This window comes from Myotis nattereri, assembly GCF_964212035.1.
Source record: "Myotis nattereri genome assembly, chromosome: 12".
Lineage (NCBI taxonomy): Eukaryota > Metazoa > Chordata > Mammalia > Chiroptera > Vespertilionidae > Myotis > Myotis nattereri.
The window spans coordinates 36,208,545-36,230,907 of NC_138087.1; the positions used below are offsets into that span (position 1 = coordinate 36,208,545).

Genomic DNA, 22,363 nt, shown 5'->3' on the forward strand with positions numbered 1-22,363 from the left:
GGAAACATGTTGCTTAGGTAGACTAACTTCCTATTTCTAGATAGGAAAATATTAAAGGGTCACTTAGCAAAGACTTGCCGTAAATGCCATATTATTAGGTCATAAGTACTCTCTGTCCGTGGATTTATACATAAAACTGTATTTTAGAACTTCTGTTCTAGACCATGCCTGATATATAATATTCTTATTCAGTGTTGTAGTTTTCTTATGGAGATTGAATTTCTGCATTTGCATAGGCTGAAAGGAGAGGGGTATATGTAAGGAGAAGTAGGGCATTTTGTTATTAAAGTCAAGGGCAATTCTCTTGACCTTACCCTGAGGCATTTTCCAGGGTTACCTGTGTGTACTTGTGAATGGGTAGGTCCTGGATTTCTCTGTGTACCGTTATAAGTTTTGTCAAATGAGGCTGAAGTGGAGGATAGAGCAAGGCATCTGGATTCACCATGATTATCATTTTCTTTGAGAGTCCTTTCGGGGAACTAGTGGCTTTTCCTCAAGGAGGGAGGGACATAGCTCTAGGTTTTCCTAAAGCGGACTAAATTTTGTGCACAGGAAGTTATTCTGCTTGTTACTTTGTTGCCACCAGCAGAGTAGGACTTGCCCTATGAAGAAGCAGCAAAGAGTGTCACAGATGAGAATCAAGTTCAAAAGCAAAATTACAGTAGCTCTGGCCAGTGCAGCTCAGTTGGTTGGAACCTCGTCCCATACACAGAAAGGTGGTGGGTTCAATTCCCAGTCAGGGCACATACCCAGGTTGTGGGTTTGATCCCCAGTTGGAGTGTGTGTGAGAGGTAACAGATTGATGTTTCTCTTTCTCTCTCTCTCTCTCTCTCTCTCTCTCTCTCTCTCTCTCTCTCTCTCTCTCTCTCTCATCAATAAAAACAAACAAACAAAAATAAAACCAAACAAACAATAAAACCATGCCCTTAGGTGAGGATTAAAAAAAAAAAAAGCCTAATGATAGTAAATACACAGAAGCAGCCAGCTTTCTGTGCCACTGAAAAGATGAAATGAGATGTTTGGCAAGGGTGTAGTTAGTATTATTATTATTATTACTAGTAATAATAACTTGATAAATGCCCTATACCTTGGTATAATGTACATTGAAAATGTATTTGATTTTTGAATATTCTCAATAAACACATTTACCTCTGAATGTATTAGTACCTGATTTTAGCCATAAAAAAATAAAAAATAAAGAAAATGGTCTCCACACCATCCCTGTTTTTCCCAGTGTTGTAGTATTTCCTGGTCTTGGATTTATATATGTTCCTTAATTTTTTAGTGCATTCCCTCATTTTTCTAACATAAATTCTTTAAATTTAGAAAGACGTATTTCTAGATTAATAGGATATTCTCCTCTAAAATAGCTGCATTTTCTTCTTGATCCCATTTGTTAACAGGAATCATTTGTAATGTTTTTATGTACTAACATGGTCAAGGTCAGGATAGCAAATCAACACAAGAAGTTTTTACATTAGCAAACAAAAATGTAAGAAAACATTCATTTCCATGAATGATTTAAAAACGGAGAATGAACATAATGATTATATTTATTATATTAAATAAATATTTTAAAATGAATGAAGTACCAGCTAATATCTGGTAAATAAAAAAGTGTAAAGAATAGTGATACCCACCAAGAATGAGAATGTGGTGAAGAATGTTAGTGATAGTAGTGTGTCTTTTGCTTGATTGCTTTTTTTTTAGCCAAATGAATAGCTTTCTTGTCTTTTCTAATTAGAAAAATAAGTAGTCACTTAGAAAATTCAAACGAGGCAGACAAATAAAAATGACCCCAAATCTCTCCATCCAGAGGAAACAACTAATGACACTTCGGTGTATATCTTTTTAAACAACTTTCTACAAAAATAAACACAATATTAAATTGCTACAAAAAAATTACACATGCTGTTCTGCAACCTGAACACAAATGTATCATGTTTAATTTAACCAACCATGTAAGTGATGGACTCTTAGCTTTAATATACACATCCTTAAATATACATCCATTCACAATTGATAAAGTACATCCTGGAAGAACTGTTATGAGTAGAACGTCTAACAAAGAGTACATAGATTTTAAATTTTAAACCATATGGCCAAAATACATTTCAGGAATATAGAAATTTACATTCTTAGTAATAGCACTCAGTGAATTCTCACAGCCTTTCCAATGTTGGATACAAAATTTTTTAAAATTTTGCTTTTGACATTTCCCAGTTGTCAATTGCCTACTGACCCCTTACTAACTTTTTAATAGGGATGTTTATTTCTTCTTATATTTTAGAGCTAATTGTATATTGGGGATATTAAGTCATTGTTATGTATGTTGAAAACATATGCCTAGCTTATTATTGCTTTTCAACTTTGTTTCAAGTATTAAAAATTTTTTGCCATAGGTATATTTTAACATTTGACGTATTTCCCAGTACTTTCTGGATATAATGGCATACTTAAAAAGACTTCCCCCACCATAGTTAAAAAGAAAATAGGGAGAGAATAAAGAAAAAAGGATGTATGACTAAGCATTTTGCAATTTATGAAGGTAGGAAAAAACAGCAACTCAATGTATACCCTAATTAAATCACAAACCAACAACAACAAAAGAAAAAAAAATCAAGTCTATCTGGTTAAGGAGGATTGAGTAATACATTTTTAAACTTATCTATTCTGGGGTGGGATGCAATTAATACATAGAGAAATGCTTTCACTAATTCAAAAAATATTAAGTATTAGATACTGTGCGAGGCTTTGATGCAGAGAGGAAAAAAAGAGAGAATGAACCCAAAAATAAAGTGAAATTGCCCTGCTCACAAAGAGCGCACAGACTGTAATATTCGTGTTTGTACAAGGGGCTGAGGAAGACTAGGATCTCCTTCCTTCTCATCCTATCTCATCCTACTTCAAAACCATATGAAAAACAATTGGTAAATGCTAATAATCCCAATTTCTTGAAAAAATATTTCTTGTGACTTTAAGAAAACATATTGTTTCAGAGAGCCCCAAACTCCCTTCTGCATCTGCATTCACAGCTGCCACCCTGCGAGGAGACGTTGATGCCTTAGAGACACTGACTGGGCTGTAATAACAACCTGTAACCATGTTTTATGCCAAGAAAATGTTTACAAAACATCTGCACTATTTAACCAGCCAAGATGTTTCATGAAATATATCTGTGAATGCCTCCATCAGGAGGTACTCATTCATATGAAGTAGTGGTTAAAAATATTTGAAAACATTTAATCATCTTAACTCTGTGTGTGTTTTTTGAATGTGTGTGCACAAATGTGCATATGCTCATGTGTAACACTGGAATTTTATAAACAGCTAGAGACCTGGTGCACAAAATTTGTGCACTTGGGGGGGGGGGAGAGTCCTGTGCCCTCTCACAGTCTGGAGGTGGGAGAGGCTCCCGCCAACGCCGCTGACTCGCCAGCTGTGAGCCTGGCTCAGGGCTTCTGGCTGAGCAGCACTCCCCCTGCGGGAGCGCACTGACCACCAGCGGCAGCTCCTGCGTTGAGTGTCTGCCCCCGGTGGTCAGTACGCATCATAGCGACTGGTCATTCTGCCGTTCGGTCAATTTGCATTTTAGCCTTTTATTATATAGGATTATGTTTTTAATTATAATTCAATTTAATACACATACTGTAATTGATTTTGTAAAAGAGAATGGAAGACATTAAAGATAAGAGCTAAGACTATATATATATATATATATATATATATGGCTAATATGCTGTGTCCAACTGGTTGCTATGACGTGCACTGACCACCAGGGGGCAGATGCTCAACACAGGAGCTGCTGAGCTGCAGTGACTTGGCAGCAGCAGTTCTTGGGTGACACACCCCGAAACCAGAGAGGAGGGAGCCCGATTCCTTGCAGGGCCGCACGATTCCACCTTCAGCCGTGCATTATGTTGTTCCTGGGGCACTGTCGGCCCCGAATCTGGTTTACTGCGCACTTGCATTTGCGTTCCACACCCTTTATGAGAGCAACTTTGCAGAGTGCCCTCTCGCACTCCGGGACCCCTCGGGGGGTGTTGGAGAGTCAGTTTTGGCCCAATCCCTGCAGGCCAGGCCAAGGGACCCCACCTGGTGAAGGGACCCTGCTCACTCCACAGATGCCAGGAAGGGACTGTGGGAAGTTGGCTCCAGGGCATGTCCAGCCCGTCTCGCCCAGTCCTGCCCCATCAGCCACCTTCTAATTAATTTTCTTTCAATGTGCACGAATCCGTGCACCAGGTCACTACTTTTAATCAGAGAAATATTAATACTCTCTTATTGGTTTAATAGGATTTTAGAAATTATTTAAACTTCATCATTCACTCTTAACAAAGCATCAATATTTTCATTTTACATAATGAAAAAACATGACTCCATGTGTTTAGGTGATTAAGCTCTTCAGTTAGTAAGTATCTAGTATCTATTAATAATAAAAGTGTAATATGCTCATTAGACTGGACATCCTTCTAGACAAAGCCAGGGCTGCGAGGGAAGCCTGGGTCCCGGGTGCAGAGGGAAGCCGGTGCCGGCAGCCGGGGGAAGGAAGGCCTACTCTTGCATGAATTTCATGCATTAGCCCTCTAGTCAAAGATAAAGCAAAACCCAAAGTCATTGCTTTTTCCACCGCACTACAGCTGCCCCAATGCTAACAGCATTAGTGAGTTAGTTCCCAATTATCTATGCATGAATCTAATGAGAACCTAGCCACTTACCATGGGCCCTTCTTGGGAAACTTTTTATCTCACTTGCCTTGGCACAACGTGGTAGGAGCAACATGGGCCCTGGAGTCAACTTCAACCCTGGGCTTGAATTCTCGCTTTGCTACATATTAGCTGTGCATATATGAACGTAAACTCTGCCTCGTCTTCACCTGGGAACATTGGCAGTGATAATACAATGGAATTTTTGTGTGATATCTCTGGCACATAGTAGGTGCGCAGTCACCCACAGCGACATTACCTGGTCTCTCCTAGGATGGCATCCAGAGCTACAAAATGGTCCTGGCCAGTGTGTGTCAGTGGTTAGAGCATCAGCCTGTGCACTGGAGGGTCACAGGTTCGATACCCGGTCAAGGGCACGTACCTGAATTGCAGGTTCCATTTGCAGGTTCCATCTCCAGCCCTGGTGAGGGAGGCTACCAATGGATATGTCTCTCTCACATAGATGTTTCTCTCTCTCCTCTCCCTCTCTTTCCCTCTCCTCTCCCTCCCCCCCCCCACCACCAAAACAAACAAAAACCCATCCTCATTTGTCAGATGAGGATTAAAAAAAGAGAGAGAGAGAGTTATAAAATGATTTTGGGAATATTGGGTTATGGGTAATGGAGCCCTGGCAAGATCCAATAGAAGTCTGTTTTAAGTGGTGTTAAACACCTGCAAAGAATTGGTATTCGGCCATATAGTCATTTCTTTAACTCAGTGGTCGGCAAACCGCGGCTCGCGAGCCACATGTGGCTCTTTGGCCCCTTGAGTGTGGCTCTTCCACAAAATACCACGTGCGGGCGTGCACGTGCAGTGCAATTGAAACTTCGTGGCCCATGCGCAGAAGTCGGTTTTTAGCCTGGGTGAGTTTATTTTGAAGAAGTGGCATTAGAAGAAGTGGGGGGTGTCGGTCAGTCGAGCTAAGGGAGACGCGGCAGGCGGGCAGCGGGATACGCATCGCCAGGGAGGTGCGTGCGATTCATGCACGAGTTGAGTGAGACTGCCTACAAGAGGAGTGAGGATGGGAGAGTTGGAAGGTGTCGACCTCAGCATATGTACCTCAATCAGATTGAGGACGTTTTTAGCAAAGGCCAGCTTAGGAGTACCCTAATTAAGTTAATAACAATGTACCTACCTATATAGTTTAAGTTTAAAAAATTTGGCTCTCAAAAGAAATTTCAATCATTGTACTGTTGATATTTGGCTCTGTTGACTAATGAGTTTGCCGACCACTGCTTTAACTCATATCCTCATTTCCCCATATGTCCCAGGAGAAATTGTATTAAGAAAAAAGAAACGAGGCGCCTAGAGAACATGAGAAAATATAGGAATGCATTTAGGCGTTGGTGAGCCTTTTTACAATGCTCAAAATGGATTTTCCTAATCCTTTTTTTTTTCCACCCTTTATAGCTGATGGCGTCTGTGTCTTTAAATGCCTACTCAATCGAGACACCGAATGTTGCCGGGTGGGGAAGGAATCCGTCTTGATTACCCTGGGGTACAACAGTGCTCTGCTGAAGTTTGAGTCTTATGCTGGTAAGTTTTGTGCTTGTCATGACCCCCTGTCTTTTCTGAAAATGAACCCCCTGATTGGTTGACTTTTTGCTGTTACTGATTGGTTGGCTTTCAGCAGAATGTTTCCTGATGTGGGTTGTTCTAGATTAAAACAATGATATAAAGCTGGTTCTGGTGCTTACCTGATACCCAGGCTAGAGCACTGTCGGCCTTTTCCTAGACCCTGAGAACGTTTTCGTTCTCCCCACTTTGGGTTCTCCTTCACCCAGAGCTGATTTTCCTTGAAGAGGAGGCTGTTTGCAGAAATGTGATTTCCTTCTTCTTTGCCAATCAGAATGTTTTCATCCTATTTTTGTCTTTGGATCACTTGTCGAACATTTTTAGATTCTGGACAACAAATGTCAAGCAATAGGGAGGTAAACTAAAGTGTAACTAGAGCTACTTTAAGAAAGGGCTAAAAGGCACCTGGGAGATTTCCAGTCCGATAAAGGTAATTAGGGTTAACAATGCCATGCGTCTACCTTTGATGGTCTGTCGTCATTTCTTTAACTTAGATATAAAGTGTTCATTCCATGGTGTTAATCCAGACGATACAAAGTATTAGCAGTGGTACAGATTCTCCTCTGGGTAGTTAAAATGTCCAAAGTTGTTTCCTATTATGGTAACTACTTGGGATAAAGAAGTTAACCTGGTTTGTAGTTTCTGAACTGACTCGGAGTCAGCCAGAGAGAGGAAGCTGTTTTATCATATACCTATTCATCTCTTCATCATCCCTGGTGAGACACAGTTCGTTTCACGAAAGAAATAGCCAGTGAAAGAACAGGGAGCGATTGTACAGTACGAAGACTGAAGGGAAAACCTTTCTTCTAATGTGTTCACACTTGGAACACTTAATGCTCGGGGAAGTCATGCTGCTCAACTCCACATAGAATACGTTATGTCCACAATGTCCATGTTTCAAGCAGAGGGTACTGTTCAGAGTTGGTATGTAGAGTCTAAACAGGGTTAGGAGTTTTATTTTTTAGGGGCTCTCAACTTGAACTGCCTTCACTGTCTGGACAAAAACTTTTCTTTGAGTCTTTCTTTAAATGGCAGTGAAATAGAACCTTTGGGATTCCAGTAGACTAAGTCCAAAGATATTGGGGTCCATTTTACTGCGCTGCTTCCAGCCCTCTAGTTAAATAGCCTAGATAGTCGTGAGGCCCGGAACCAACTCAGTATTGGGGGCCAATGACAGGAGCCTATTGGTCCTACACAGAGGCCCCTGTAGGTAATATCTGATGCCTTAGCTGACAAGGAGAGAGAGAGTGAACGGACCCTTTTCGTTACATTCCTTGATACAGAGATTTTGGACTTAGTAATGAAATTTGTATTCCACGTGCTTTTCCCTAACGTAGAATACAAATGACTAAGTTTCTACGTAATGTGTTTATACCCATCAAAAAAGCAAGAAGGGAACTTTTAAATAGGGAGCTCCTAGGTGGGACTAATTCTGAGATCATGAATTCATTATTGGTTCAGCGTGTAAGCTGTGTTTCAGAAATGAGCACAGAGACCTTGGCCTACCTTGCTTTAGGACACTGGCTGTAATTGATTAGTCTCCTTTGTTCTGTAAGAAGGAAAGATAATCGATACCAAGAATTTCAGACTCTACTTGAGAATTTTCCCAAGGGTACCTTATACCACCTTCCTATTCTGGAGTTTGTGTGTGTCTTGATTTTGCTAGGATTGAATCGCAGCACCATATGGATTCCAAGTACAGATGTTTGCAAATTAATGGTCCTCCTTAGTTTAATTTAATAATACTTTTCGAAAGCAACTAATGTCCTTGGGGAGTGGGTTGCCTGTCTGATTTCCATGGCCCTAGAGACTGAACAAGCCAAGCAGCTGGTCCCGCATTCTGGATCTGTCAAGGCAGGCTGTGGTGCGAGGGACCGGAGTCCACAGCTGCAGGCTGGTAGTGTGGCAACTGAGGAGCAAGCTGGCTGTGACTCAGTGGGTCCCCGAGGGCCCAGATCCCAGGTGGCAGTGGGATCCTGTCATTTGCCAGCTTGGGTGTTGACAGCAAGTTGTGTACATCAGACACAATTGCTACATTTTTGAGATGTGCTCTGCTTTTCTGGAGTAAGACCATGTGGCATTTGAAATGTGAGCCTGTGATTTTACATTTAGAAGTGAACAGCTGCCAATTTTCTAGAGCTTGGGTAAGAAAGAAAATCCAACTTTATTGGGAAGTTGATCAGTAGTGATAATTAGGCACTACTAGGAAAAGAATGATCAAATACCCAAATATATCTCTAAGGAATATTTCTTTCCTTCCTCCTTTCCTTCTTCAGAATTGTGACTCAGTACTCTCCCAGCCTGATTTGGTCGCATGTCAAATAATTGCCAGTGTTCTCCGAGACCACTGTGAAATCTGGCCATTAAATCTCACTGTATTTTAGAAGCAGTGGGAATATTTAATGATGACAGATGTCAACAGAGAAAGAAGTTTTAATTAAATAGACTTCATATCTATGACAAACTGACTATGAATGTACTAGATATGTGCAGGGTTTCCTTCCTATTCATTCATTCATTCATTCATTCATTCATTCATTCAACAAATATATATTGAGAGCCTATTATGTGCCAAGCACTTAGTTATGTGCTAAAGATATAGCACTGAGTAAATAGAAGTCCTTACAAATATGTAGCTAACATTTTATGAGGACACAGACAATAAATGAACATACTGGTAGGTAGTGAAAATAAACCAGGGAAAGAGACAGAGAATGACTGGGGATTAAGTGTGTAGACTGTTCATAGGTACTTTCTGAGGGAAAGCCTCACTGATTGGCTGCCATTGGAGCTGTAGTGGACGAGGGAAGGAGTAGAGCCCTGTGTGTGTCAGGGTAAGGGTGGTCCAGACAGAGGAACAGAACTACAGAGACCCTAAGGCAGGTTGTACTTGAAGAATGGCACAGAGAGCAGAGGGCCCAGGTGGAATGAGGGAGGAGAACGGTGAGATCAGCCAACTGGAGGCCAGATCAGGGGAGACGTTGGCGACCATGGTGAGCATCTTGGTTTTCCTCTGAGGACTGAAAGCATCTGAGGGCTTGCCGCAGAGGCCCAGCATGGTCTGAGTCTTACTTAATTTTTAGATTAAGTAAGATTTACTTTTACCTTAATTTTTAGAGGTAGGCATTGATACCTTCTCCCTTATTCTCACAGCAGGATTATTGTTGTTGTTTATTCCCATTTTTAAGCAAAGCCACTAAGGCTCAGAGGTTCGAAGGAAGTTGCCCACGTGACAAAAAGAAAATGTAAGGCCCATGTTCTTTCAACAGCTTCCCAACTTCCCCTCCACTCTTCACTGGTTGACATTTCATCTAGAAAACTCACATTTTGAATTGGGGTAACACAGCCACGGAAAGCCAACTTTTATCAGCATTTCACTATTGGAGAAAAAGAAATAAAGATACTGGTGGTCCTTATTTTGGAAGTTTATGAATCAAGAGAAATTTCTTTATCCTTTTTTATTTTGAAAAAAATTTCCAACCTAAAAGTTTCTTAAACAATACTGAGAATTTCTGGATATCCTTAAAACAGATTCATTAATTTACAATAGTTTGTCACACTTGATTTATCTATGTGTGTATGTGGGTACATATGTAAATACATATTATCATTTTATTTCTGGAACCATTTGAGAGTAATTTGCATGTCATATTTCTTTACTCCTTAGTACTTCACAGGTATACCCCATCTTGTATAATAAAAGCCTAATATGCTAAGTGTCCTGTTGTCTGGTCACCCATTCAACCAATCAAAGCGTAATATGCTAATGATACGCTAAGGCCGCTCAACCGCTCACTATGATGTGCACTGACCACCAGGGAGCAGACACTCCAACTGGTAGGTTAGCTTGCTGCTGGGGTCCGGCCTATCAGGAGTGAGCGAGATGGGCCAGACATGCCCTGGAGCCCTCCTGCAGTCCCTCCCCAGCCCCGATCGTGCACCGGTGGGGTTCCTCGGCCTGGCCTGTGCCCTCTTGCAATCTGGGACCCCTTGGGGGATTTCGGAGAGCTGGTTTCAGCCCAATCCTGCAGGCCAGGCCAAGGGACCCCACTGGTACACAAATTCGTGCACCAGGCCTCTAGTAAACAAGAATATTCTCTTTTGTAACCACAGTAGAATTACCAAACTCAGGAATTTAGCATCTCTATGTATTTATATTTAACTTACAGTTCACAGTCCAGTTTCATAAATTATCCCAATAATGTCTTTTATAGCACTTTTCTCTCTCTAGTACTACATCTGGCCTAGGATCATGTTGTCATGTCTGTTTAGACTCTTTAATTTGGTTGAGTTCCTCACCCCTTTTTCTTTCTTTGATGACATTAAGATATTTGGAGAAGAGGGATCAGTTATTTTTATAGAATATTCTCTAATTGGGGTTTTTCTAATATTTCCTTATGAAAAGATTCAGGTTATGCATCCCCAGTCAGAAAACTACCTATCTGATATTGTGTCCTTCTCAGAATACCACCTCAGCAAGCACTGAGGTCTACCTACCCCTTGTTGGTAGTATGGGTTTTGATCACAGGTCAAGGCATTTTCTATTTTCTATACACAGTTACTCTGCTTTTCCTGATAGATGTAAATAGTAAGGAGTCTGGGTCAAGGCACTTTGGTATCATGCAAATATCCTGTTCCTCATCAAATAGCCCAAATTTAGTATATATTTATTATCCATTGCTTTGGATGTGAAGTTGAGGGGTTTTTTTATATGTTAACCTTGTATCCTGCAGTAATCTTGCTAAGTCACTTAATTCTTATAGGTTTGTGTTTTTTTTAATAGATTTTCTACATAAATGATCGCATCATCTGTGATTAGAGATAGTTTTGCATTTCTCTTTCCTAGCTGTATTTGTTGTGTGTGTGTGTGTGTTTTGTTGGTTTTTTTGCTTGTTGCACCAGCTAGGCCTTCTAGTATAATGTTGCAGAGAAGAAGTTAGAGCGGGCCTCCTTACCTTGTTCATGATCTCAGGAAAAGCATTCAGTTTTCACTATTAGTTGTAGGGTTTTTGTTGTTGATGTTCTTTATCAGACTGAGTAAAGTCCATTATATTCCTAACTTGCTCAGAGTTTCTATCTTGAATTGTATTTTAATTCAAGATAGAAACTCTATATGAATCTATGAAAATGAATGAATCATTTTTATTTTTAGCCTATTAATATGATTAATTAAATTGATTGAGTTTTGAATGTTGAAACAACCTTGAATTTCTGAGTTAAACTTGGTCATGACATGTGAGCTTTTTATATAGAGCTAAATTAGATTTGCTAGAATTTTATAAATATTTTTATGTCTATGCTTCTTAGGTATTGCTTTGTAGTTTTCTTAATGTCTTTGTCTGATTTGGGTATCAGAGTAATATTGGTCTTATAAAATAGGAGCATATCCCCTAACCTCCTTTGGTGAATTCTTTATAAAGAGTTTGGCATCATTTCTTCTTTAAACGTTTGTTAAAATTAACAACCAAATTCAAATGGATCTTGATTTTTTGTGTGTGTGAAAAGGTTTTAACTACAAAGTCAGTTTATTTAATACACATAAATCTATTTAATGTATCTTCTGTTTATTGATTGAGCTTTAATTGTCTTTCATGGAATTTATCTATTTCATCTAGGTTGTCAAATCAATTGCTATTAAGTCATTCATAATATTTCTTTATGTCAGTATGATCTGTAATAATGTTCTTTCTCTTATTTCTTATATGATAATATATGTTTTTATTAATTTACCTAGAGGCTTCTCAACTTTATTGATTAGTTCAATGAAACAGCTTTTTGGTTCATTCATTTTTCTCCATTTTCTGTCTTATTGATTCTTGCTTTTAAATTTATTTTCTTCCTTCTCATTACTTTGATTCTCTGATTACTATTTTCTCTTTAACTTTTAAAATATATATATATATATATATATATATATATATATATATATATTTATTTCAGAGAGGAGGTGAGAGGGAGAGAGAGATAGAAACATTAATGATGAAAGAGGATCATGAATTGGCTGCCTCCTACACTCCCCCTATTGGGGATCATGCTTGCAACCCAGGCATGTGCCAGACCGGGAATCGAACCATGACCTCCAAGTTCACAGGTTGACACTCAACCTCTGAGCCACACCGGTCATGCTTCTATTTAATTTTTTAAGGAAGAGGCTTAAATCATTAATTTGAGTTCTTTCTTTTTCTAATACATGCTTTACTGCTATACAGTTCTTTCTGTATACTGTTCTAGCTGCATCCCATAAATTTGGTATATTGTGTTTTCCTTGCCCTACAATTCTGAATAATTTGTATTGTTATTTGTTCTTTGGCCTATGAAATTTTTTGACCCATGAATTATTTAGAATTATATTGTTCAATTTTGAAACATTTGGAGATTTTCCAGATCACTTTCTGTATTTTTATTGAACTCTTCTGTGATGTGAATGAAAATGTGGTTTGTATGATATCAGTGGTTTCAGATTTGTTGGAGTTTGTTTTATGGCTCACAATATGGTATATCTTGGTGAATGTTCCATATGCACTTGAAAAGAATATGTGTTCTGTTATTATTGTGTGAACTATTCTCTAAATATCAGTTAGGTCAAGTTGATTGATCTTTAATGATTCTTGGACTACTTGTTTATCAATTTTTGAGAGAGGAGATTTGAAATTACCGACTATAACTGGATTTTGTCTGTTGTAGTTGTTTATGACCCTTTGCGATATGAAAGTTGATATTCTATTGACTATACGTGAGGTTATGCTTCAGATAATGACTCAAGGAAGCGAACAGTGAAGATCCAAGCTTCTAGTAGCTGTTTTTCAATTTTTTTCTTTTATGAGGAAAATTCATACTTGAGTGAAACCCAGCTGGAGCATGCCTGCACCCTGCCTCCCTGCTCTCAGCATTTATTACAGTAACCATATTTTCTGGTTCCTGTTTCCTGCTGAACAGTCTATCTGCATACTACTGAAATATTTATGGGATCAAACCTGCAACCTTTTGGCGTATGGGATGATGCTCCAACCAGCTGAGGTACCCTGTCAGGGCACAGCCTATACCTCTTTTAAATACTTTCAAATGCTTTATCTTGCTGGTGCGTGTCAAAGGAACATATAATAGGTTAACACAAAAGAAAAGGTTTAAACATCTATAAAATATTTAAATTTATTCATAAAAAATTGTTAATGCACTGTGTTAGTGATGATGTGGGGAAATAGTTAGGCATTATTATACAGCCCTGTGGATTGTAACAGCCTATAGAGGGCACTTTGACATTATATTTCAAAATATATTGACCACCACCCCCTTTCACTGTGCTGGGTCCAGAAACTGATTAACCCTTTTTCATTTCTACTAGCCACACCTATATATAGATACTGCTTAGGGCTTAATGATTCCCTTCACATCAAGCTAACAGCTTCCTTTCTCTTTTTTTTCTGTATTTTATTTAAAAAATATGTTTTCATTAATTTTTTTAGAGAGAGAGAGGAAGGGTGAGGGATAGAGAGAGAGAAACATCAATGAGAAACATCATCAATCAGCTGCCTCCTACATGCCCCCTACTGGGGATTGAGCTCACAACCTGAGCATGTGCTCTGATTGGGAATCAAACCAGTGAGCTCTTGGTTCATGGGCTGACACTCAGTCACTGAGCAACACAGGCTGGGCTTTCTGTCTTTTAAATTCTCACATGAGTTCTTCACCAGTGACACCATTGACATTTTAGGCAGGATAATTCTTTGTGGTGGGGCTGTTCTTCATTGCAGGATGCCTAGCAGCCCCTCTGGCCTCCACTCACTAGATGCCAACAGCTCACCCTTCCCCAGTTGTGACCAAATGTCTCCAGACATTGCCAAAAGTTGCTTGGCGGGGGCGGGGGGTGCGGGTGGGGATCAGCAATCAGCCCTCATTGAGAACATTAACTTGCAAACCTTTTGAGGTTTCTATGGTTTTGACTGCTGGAAATAAGGAGGGAAATTAAGGTTCAACAAAGAAGCTGCATTCTGTTCTTCTTTTTTCTTTTATTTCCATCACTTATTTGACCGAGAACCACAGTCTGCAGGCTGGTGGCCAGAGGGATGAATTTACCAGAAGGTGAATTACATTTAGCTACAGGATGATTGTTTTAAAATCAAGCTCAAAGGCCCTAAGACAGGGGTGGGCAAACTTTTTGACTCGAGGGCCACAATGGGTTCTTAAACTGGACCGGAGGGCCAGGGCTGGAACAAAAGCATGGATGGAGTGTTTGTGTGAACTAATATAAATTCAAAGTAAACATCATTACATAAAAGCGTACGGTCTTTTTTTTTTTTTTTTTTTAGTTTTATTCATTTCAAACGCAGGCCGTAGTTTGCCCACGGCTGCCCTAAGACTAGGTCTTATACTCTCGACTAGTTTCTTCACCGTTCCCTCTACTTTCTAAAGATGCACACACTTGGCTTGCTTCACCTGCTTACATAACCTTTCTGACCATGAAGCATTTGAGTGTGCCACCTCTTTCTCCATGTGTGTGCTCACAGCGCATGCCTCAGAGCCAACAAAGACCACGTAACACCTTGTCCAAACCAGGAAAAACAAAAACAAACACCTTCCTTTAGACAGTTTTCTCTCATCTGCCAGGACGTTATCATGAAATACCGATTCTGTTAGAAAACAAGAGAATTCACTGCCATTCGCTGAAGAATTGTAGTAAATAAGTCTATGATGCTTTTGGTAGATAATGTAGCCCCACGGCTGTGCATTGCACATCCAGCACAACCATGCATGTCAATCTTGCATGTTTAAGGGAAGTAAGGTGTGTGTTCCATAGGAAAACCTGGATTTAGACTTTGCTGGGAATTTCATTAAATTATCTGAGTGTAGAGAGATCATTAAGACAACAGGGCGGATCCCAGTGAAGGCACGATCACCGTTATCTTGTATTCCTTTGTGGTTGAAGGAAAACAACTGCTCTTTCTAATAGGCATATGTTCCAACTCAGACCCTGTCCTGAGCCAGTTTTGGGGGTAGGAAGGCTGAAACTCAAGGAGGGGTGGTCGAGGGGGAGAAGGAAATAAAAGCAGAGGAGGCTCATGTGGTGGTGACATCAAGGAAGAATTGAGAGTTTCTGTGGCTGCTGGAACCTTCTTGCCTACACAGCACTGGTCCTAGGAGACTGTTCTTAATTTTGAAAGCTATTTCTCTCGTTACTGATGAACATACCCTGCCAGGATTCTTAAGAGAGATGGTCCCTTCATTGTTATGTTCTGAATTCAACATTCATTTATTGCTGTTTATCTTTTCTTCATTTTTTAAAGTTTGTTTATATAATAAATGTTTTTGAGCACCTGCTATGAGCTTGCACTATTAAAAATCCCTCTTCTCATGGAGAGACCATCTTCTAAATGTAATAACTATGTAAGGTGCCAGATGGGTGCTAAATTTACCATGGTGATCACTTCATAAGGTGTATAAGTGTTGATTATGCCGTATGCCTGAAACTAATATCATTTTAAAAACTACATGTTCTGCCCAGGCCAGTGTGGCTCAGTTGGTTGAGCATCGTCCATGTACCGGTAGGTTGCTGGTTTGATTCCCAGTCAGGGCACATGCCTGGGTTGCTGCAGTAGGGGGCATGCAGGAGGCAACCGATTGATGTTTCTCTCTCACATTGATTTGTTTCTCTATCTAAAATAAAAACATATTTAAAAAAATACACATTCTGATTTCTGATTACTCTATCAGTATATCATTTCATTGAAACCTTAACAAAATTGGATATTGTAGGTTTTACTAATTCAGTTGTTCTAAAAAAGTAGTGCATCATTTCAGTTTGCATTTCATTGCTTTCTGTGGTTGTGAAATTGAGGGGGGTTTCGTTAGCATTCCAGAATTTGATCTTGGGACGCAGGGTGGCATCATATCTCTGCCTTTGTGAGACCGTCTACTCTGGCAGTGGCTGTCTTCATGGCTGTTCATGGATATTCGTTCTGCTTTCCCTTCTAGTCACATGATAGGATTCCACTTCCCTACTCCATTGAAGTTAGGCATGGACATATGACTTGCTTTGGGCAATGAGTGTGAGTGAGAATGATGTCATTCCAGCCTGAAGGCTTCACAAGCCTGGGACTCACCATGTTTCTTGCGGCCACAATCCTGGGCACCTTCTAGCTGGGGTCTTGTGGTGAGACTAACATGAAGCAAAGCCCTGTGCTGAGCCATAGTGGACATAAATGAGAAGCAAATGTTGTTCCAAGCTACTGAGTCACGGTGAGTGTACGTTAGGAAGCATAACCTGCTGTCCCCTCTGATTCAGACGGTGTGGCCCGTCTGCCTGCCTGCATTGCTGGGCCATCACGCCAGCGTCCAGGGCCACTTCAGACCCAGAACACCCAGCAGACCTGACAGTCAAGTGCTCTTCCAAACAAGGAAAGGAGGGTGGTGGTACTTATGCATAATTCGTTCAATTCCAAGCAACAAAGTGGGTGACAACACTGTGCCATCTGCCAGCTCAAATTATTTTTGTCATCTCAGATTAAAAATTGTTCTAATATTCAGCAGGGAAATGACTTAATGCGGATTGGCTTCGGGCAACTTCTTAAAAATTGCTTTTCCTTCACAACAGGCCCATAAAAGTTAATAAAAATAAAGCTAACATTTATTGATCATACATTATGCTTCGGGGACCGTGCCAACAGAATCTCCTTTATTTTTCCTTGCACCATGATGAGGCTGGTGCTGTAATCATCTTTGGGTTACAGATGAGGAAACTGAGGCTCAGGGTGAATGTCCCTTGTCCAGGACAGTCACTGTTTAATAGCAGTCCGAGGATTTGAACCAGGTTCCGTGGGGCTGTGCACCAGCCACTTACACAGCAGGGGCCACATTGTTTCACCCAAGACTTTCTCAAGGCCCCAGACTGGGCACATTGTGGTTCTGCCGAGCCCTCATCCTTTACTACTGTCAGCTTTCCCTCTCTCCTGCCTTTGCCATACTGTGATCAGAGAGTTTATCCTGTATATGACTTTGTCCAACCAATGCTTAGCAAACAGGCACTGCACAGGCTCGAGACATGAAAATCAACGAGCCACAGTTGCTTCCCTCCAGAAGCTTATACTCTAGAGCAGCGCCCACCAAGAGAAATACACTGTGAGCCACAAAACAAGCCGCACATGGTCATTTAACAATATATATCTATGTATACATGTTTTAGTTAAAAATACATAAAACATGAAATTCACCATCTTCACCAGTTCTTAAGTGTACAGTTTGGTGGTATTAAGTACATTCATATTATTGTGCAACTGTCACCAATACCCATCTCCAGAACTCATTCCACATGTAGAATTTTAAGTTGACTAGTAAACACATTTTTAAAGCCAAAATAAACAAATTAAATTCATTTTAATAATAGAGTTTAACTCAATAAATCCAAAATGTTATAATTTAAAGATGAAATAAGTATAGGAAGTATTAATGAGCTATTTTACATTTGTTTTTTGGACTATGACATCTAAATATGGACTAGCCACATGTCAAGGACTCCATTGCCATATGTGGCTAGTGGCTACTGGGATTGCACAGAGCAGGTCTCTAGGGAAAGATAAAGGCTTGGACTGATTATCTCAAGGTAATCAGGAGAAGGAAGGGATGAAATGTCCATGGGACACTGTGGGAGCACAGCCAAGGGACACTTAGCTCAACGTGGAGTCCGTGGGAGGCTTCCAGAAGAAGATACCTGGTTGGGCAAGAAAGAGTGAAAAAGACTAGATCCAAGGCACAGAGGCAGGCCATCCAAGGAAGTGCCAGCAGTTCTCCGTGGTGAACACAAAGTGCAAGCCAGTGGGGAGTGGGCGGAGATGTGGCTTCTCAGGCACAATGGGGCCCAATCATGAAGGGCCTTGGATGGGAGCCAAAGAGTCTGGATAGTGTTTGCATGACCCTCTGCAGCTTTACAGCATCCTTTTAAATACATTAGATTATTTGGAAACAACAGCATCAGCCCTCAAGCATTTGTGTCCAAGACTACTAATTGCCTCCTCATTCTAGGCTCTCCTTCTTCCATATTATAAAAAGTCCTATATTATTAGGGGTAGCAAAAAGTATAGTTAAAATGTGCACCTCCCAGCCAGTTTTGCAAAGAAAGATGACAGCTGAAGTTGTTGGATAGAATTTCTTGGAAATCGTCTTAACAACAGCGGATTGAGTAAGACGTATGCCATTCATCCATTGCCCCTTTCAGCTTCCTGCTGCCTGGAGTGTAGACATGATTGCTGGAGCTTCTGCAGTCACTTTGTGACTATGAGGTACCCTATGTATTCTCTAAGCACATCAGAGGTGAAGGATACGTGGTTCCTTTATCCATACGACTGTGGAACTGCTACACCAGCCCTGATCTGCCCAATTCAGGACTTGTTTTATGTGAGAAAAAATAATTACTCTCACTTAAGTCACCATCATTTGTTTTCTTTTATTATATTCAAACAACCCTAATTTTGAGTCATCTAACCCATAAATTAACTCTTTAAGCTCATTTTGCAAAGGAGTTTACCAAGGATCTGAAAAATTAAGTGATCATGCAGGGAGTAGTGTCAGACGAAACTCAAGCCTAGGGATGCTGGCCCCAAGGCCTGTGCTTTATTTATTGTATCATTTTGTTTTTCAAGGATGTGGTTTCTGCTACCTCCCCCGTCCTGTTGCTGCACATTTTCAGGGCAGCTGTCGTGCAGGTTACAGTTAGTGGCAACCTGTATGGAATTTCTAGTAAGAACTTTGTCCCAGCCTCTACCTGGACATTGGTGTCCTTTGCCTCAGTCATCTGGCAGGAGACCCATAAAACATAGGGGCAAGCAGTGACTATCTCCTTTCCTCTTCCTTGCCGTTAGGGCTCCCTCTGGCTGCTTCCACTGGGTTTTCCTGGCTGTGCAACCAGGCCCTTCTCAGCTGCACGTACAGTATTGTACAGGCATCTGGCTTGCCCCCCCTTCCTGCTGTGTGCCTCCTGGCTATGTCACTGCTCAATTAGCATCCCCAGCACAGGGTGGTGATGCTCAAATCTGTCAGTTCTGCAACTTGTTGGCATCTCTACAGAGAGCTCAGCAGGAGAGGAGGTTGCTGACTCAAGGCTAAATGGGATTTTCATATCATCTGCAGAGCTCAGTCATCCGCAAGATCCTCATTATTTGCAAGTGGGCCAGATCAGTCAATGGTTTACTGAGCATCCTCACTGACCTTCAGAACTACCACCAGCAGTACCGCCTCCGCCAGCAGATGGGCCTGAGCCACGTGCCTTGTACCGGCCTCACTGGTTCCAGGTGTGGCCAGGTGGTAGCCAGGGCCTTCCGGCGGAGGTGCTTTCAAGCCAACCTGATACTCATCACTCCACACTTTCTCTGACTTTGTGTGCCAGTTTGCCTGCACAGCTGGGCAGAGAAGTGTGTCTGCTTCTTAGCTGTGTATCTAGAGATGGGTGAATAAACTTTCCCCGTAAAGGGCCGGCTAGTAAATGTTTTGGGTTTCATGAGCCATATACGGCCTTGTCATAACTACTCAACTCTGCCATTATGGCATGCGAGCAGCTGGGACGGTACTAGTATATAAAAGAGTGAGTGTGGCTGCACGCCAATAAAACTTAATTTTTGGACACTGACATTTGAATTTCATATTATTTTTCTTTTGTTGTAAAATATTATCCGTGCTTTGATGTTTTAAAAACTATGTGAGAATATAAAAACTATTCTTAGCTTGTAAGCTGTACAAAATCAGGTCAAAGGCTGGATTTGGCCCATGGGGCCTGGTTTGCCAACCTCTGATCTAGAGGCAGGTTTATACGGTAGTTAAACACATGAGGTGGAGTGTTTTTTTGGTATAAATCCTGATGCCATCACCAGTCAGGTGTGTCACTTAACAACAGCTATTTCCTCTTTCCAAGGTTCAGTTTCCTCATTGTGAAATGGAGATCATTCCAGCACACACTGCAGAGGGCTGCTGGTTGACTAAATGAGATAATTGATGTAATATAGGTAGCCCAGCACACTCTTGCATGTCCACGATGGGCCCAGTGCTGGGAGATCCACAAATGAACCAGACACAGTTGCCCTCTCCAGGGCATGGAGTCTAGCAGGGAGCTGGCGCTGTGCCCCAGCAACTGTCACACACAGGGCACAGTGGTCATAGCTGTAACAGAGGCACAGCAGGGACAGTCTGTCATCTTGATGTTTGTAGTGCAGCTTCTGGGGTTTTGAAATGCTCAGGGTGTTTGCTCAAAGGAAGAGCAGCCCGCCTGGGACCACCACCCGAGGCCAATCCGTGCACCTCTGTGAGCCCCTGCCGCCCGCCACGGCTCTGGGGCCTTGGAAGTCTAGCTTCCCCGTCAGCCTTGCAGCACCTCTGCTCACGTTCCTCAGCAGCCACAGAGGAGACCTCCCGCTTTCCATGGCTGTCATGTATCCCAGTTGAGCTATGGCCAACATCACCTTGTCGCTGGTGAATTTCTATTAAATGGAAGTCATTCTAATACAGTGTGCCCAAGTTGTCAATAAGTCGTTTGCAAGCGAGGCACGGTATATGGTAACGGATGCTTTTTTGTGTGTTTGCATTATTTTAACTCCCACTTAAAAACCAATCTTACCCTTACTTCCTTGTAAGATTACTTGTTCTGCCTAATCTGGCCACCAACTAGCATCTTAACTGGGCCGGGGACCATCTAGCCCATATTCCTTAGTTGTGGAATTTCTTTAACTCGGCGCTTAAAGGCAGAAGGTAACAAGGCAACGCAGTGTGAATAACTGGAACCTCCATATGGTTTTAATGGCACCCAGTATTCTAAACTGTTTTCTTTTATATAATGTAGAAATCAGACACACTTCTGAGACTATGATAATAAATAGTGATATTCAGCTGATCTCATCTCCAGAAAGAAATGGTAAATTCCTTAGCCACAGTCAGTCAAGTTCCTTTTCCGTTTGTTCCCGGAAGTCTTTCTGGGATCTGCATCCCCCGTGCACCCTGTGTGTCCCGTGTTGCTGGAGCCGGTGCTGTTCCACGCCAAGCTGATCTCTCACACCCTTGAGTCGGGTCTTCTGTACCAATTGCAGAGCTTTCTCTGTGTCTCTGACCCCACTTCCTCAAGCTGAAGCTTTTAACGTGGCGATCTTCCCAGTCTTCCTTTTAGCACACCCTGGAGGGGGGACCCTTTTCTTCCAATGCACTTGAAACACCTGCTGCAGCTGCCGGCTGCCTGGGAATTACTTCCCTCTTTGTGGCACTGTTAGTTTCTTTCTGCTTTGACCACTCTTTGATGTACCTTCTGCTCTGACAGCAGGAAGGGCTTTTGAGGTTACGCTAGGATTTTGAAGTGTGAAAGGAACTTGCAAGTTGGGTGTGACATGGAAAGCTTGCCTGTGCGGGGCCGCTGCGCAAGACAATTCCAGACAGCGCCGCTGTCTCCGTAGTCTCTGTGAGTGTTCTGTGCAGTGCACACCTGCGTGGCAGTACTCAGCTGCCCTGGCCCAGTGGACAGGACTCACTGAGCTGTGACGTGTACTCTGTCTGATGCTGCCTTCTTCCAGGGGAGGTGGGGAGGGTATGAAGGGGGACGAGGAGGATGAAGAGGGAATAGCAGTACTTTTGTGGAGCTTCTTTAGTGCTAGGCACTCTTCTAAGCACTTTACCTATATTAACACGTAATTACTAAACAGGAGATTTTTAAATTATTCATGGTAGTAGACTGGCTCCTACAATGTTCCCAGTCCCTGTCCTGGACAGTGCAGAACAGGTGGGAGACAGACTCCCTTCCCTCATACAGGTGGCTGCCGGACACATTTTGATGGAACTGCTAAAAAAGCCACCTATGATATCCATGGCAGGACCACAGCAAAGAAAATGGTTAAAATTGTCATCAAACCCACCTCAAAAACCCACATAGACTACCTGTTGCACCAGATGGTAAATCCAACTTCGCATTTAACATTCCATCACCAAGCAATGGCCTTTCAGTCCAGTTTTAATATTTTCTCTGTAACTCCTTATCTCTGCCCCTTCACACTGAAAAACCAGGCCACTTCCAAGCCTGCACAGACTCAGAAATCTCCCTGCTGGGAGCTTCGCTTCAGGCCCTT

The 22,363-nt window shown here is 41.5% G+C and overlaps 1 protein-coding gene across 3 annotated transcripts in view; it reads left to right on the forward strand.

Moving 5' to 3' along the window:
* The window catches only part of LOC308527831 (histone-arginine methyltransferase CARM1-like), a 223,506-nt gene that overhangs the window by 84,464 nt on the left and 116,679 nt on the right, over nucleotides 1–22,363 (forward strand). For all 3 annotated transcript variants that reach the window (XR_013996650.1, XM_081103236.1, XM_081103237.1), the window contains exon 2: nucleotides 6,117–6,242. Coding sequence is in view for 1 of the 3 variants with exons in the window: in XM_081103236.1 (XP_080959362.1) it covers nucleotides 6,117–6,242 (126 nt within the window). In the remaining 2 variants the exon portion in view is untranslated. The remainder of the gene's footprint in view (nucleotides 1–6,116; nucleotides 6,243–22,363) is intronic.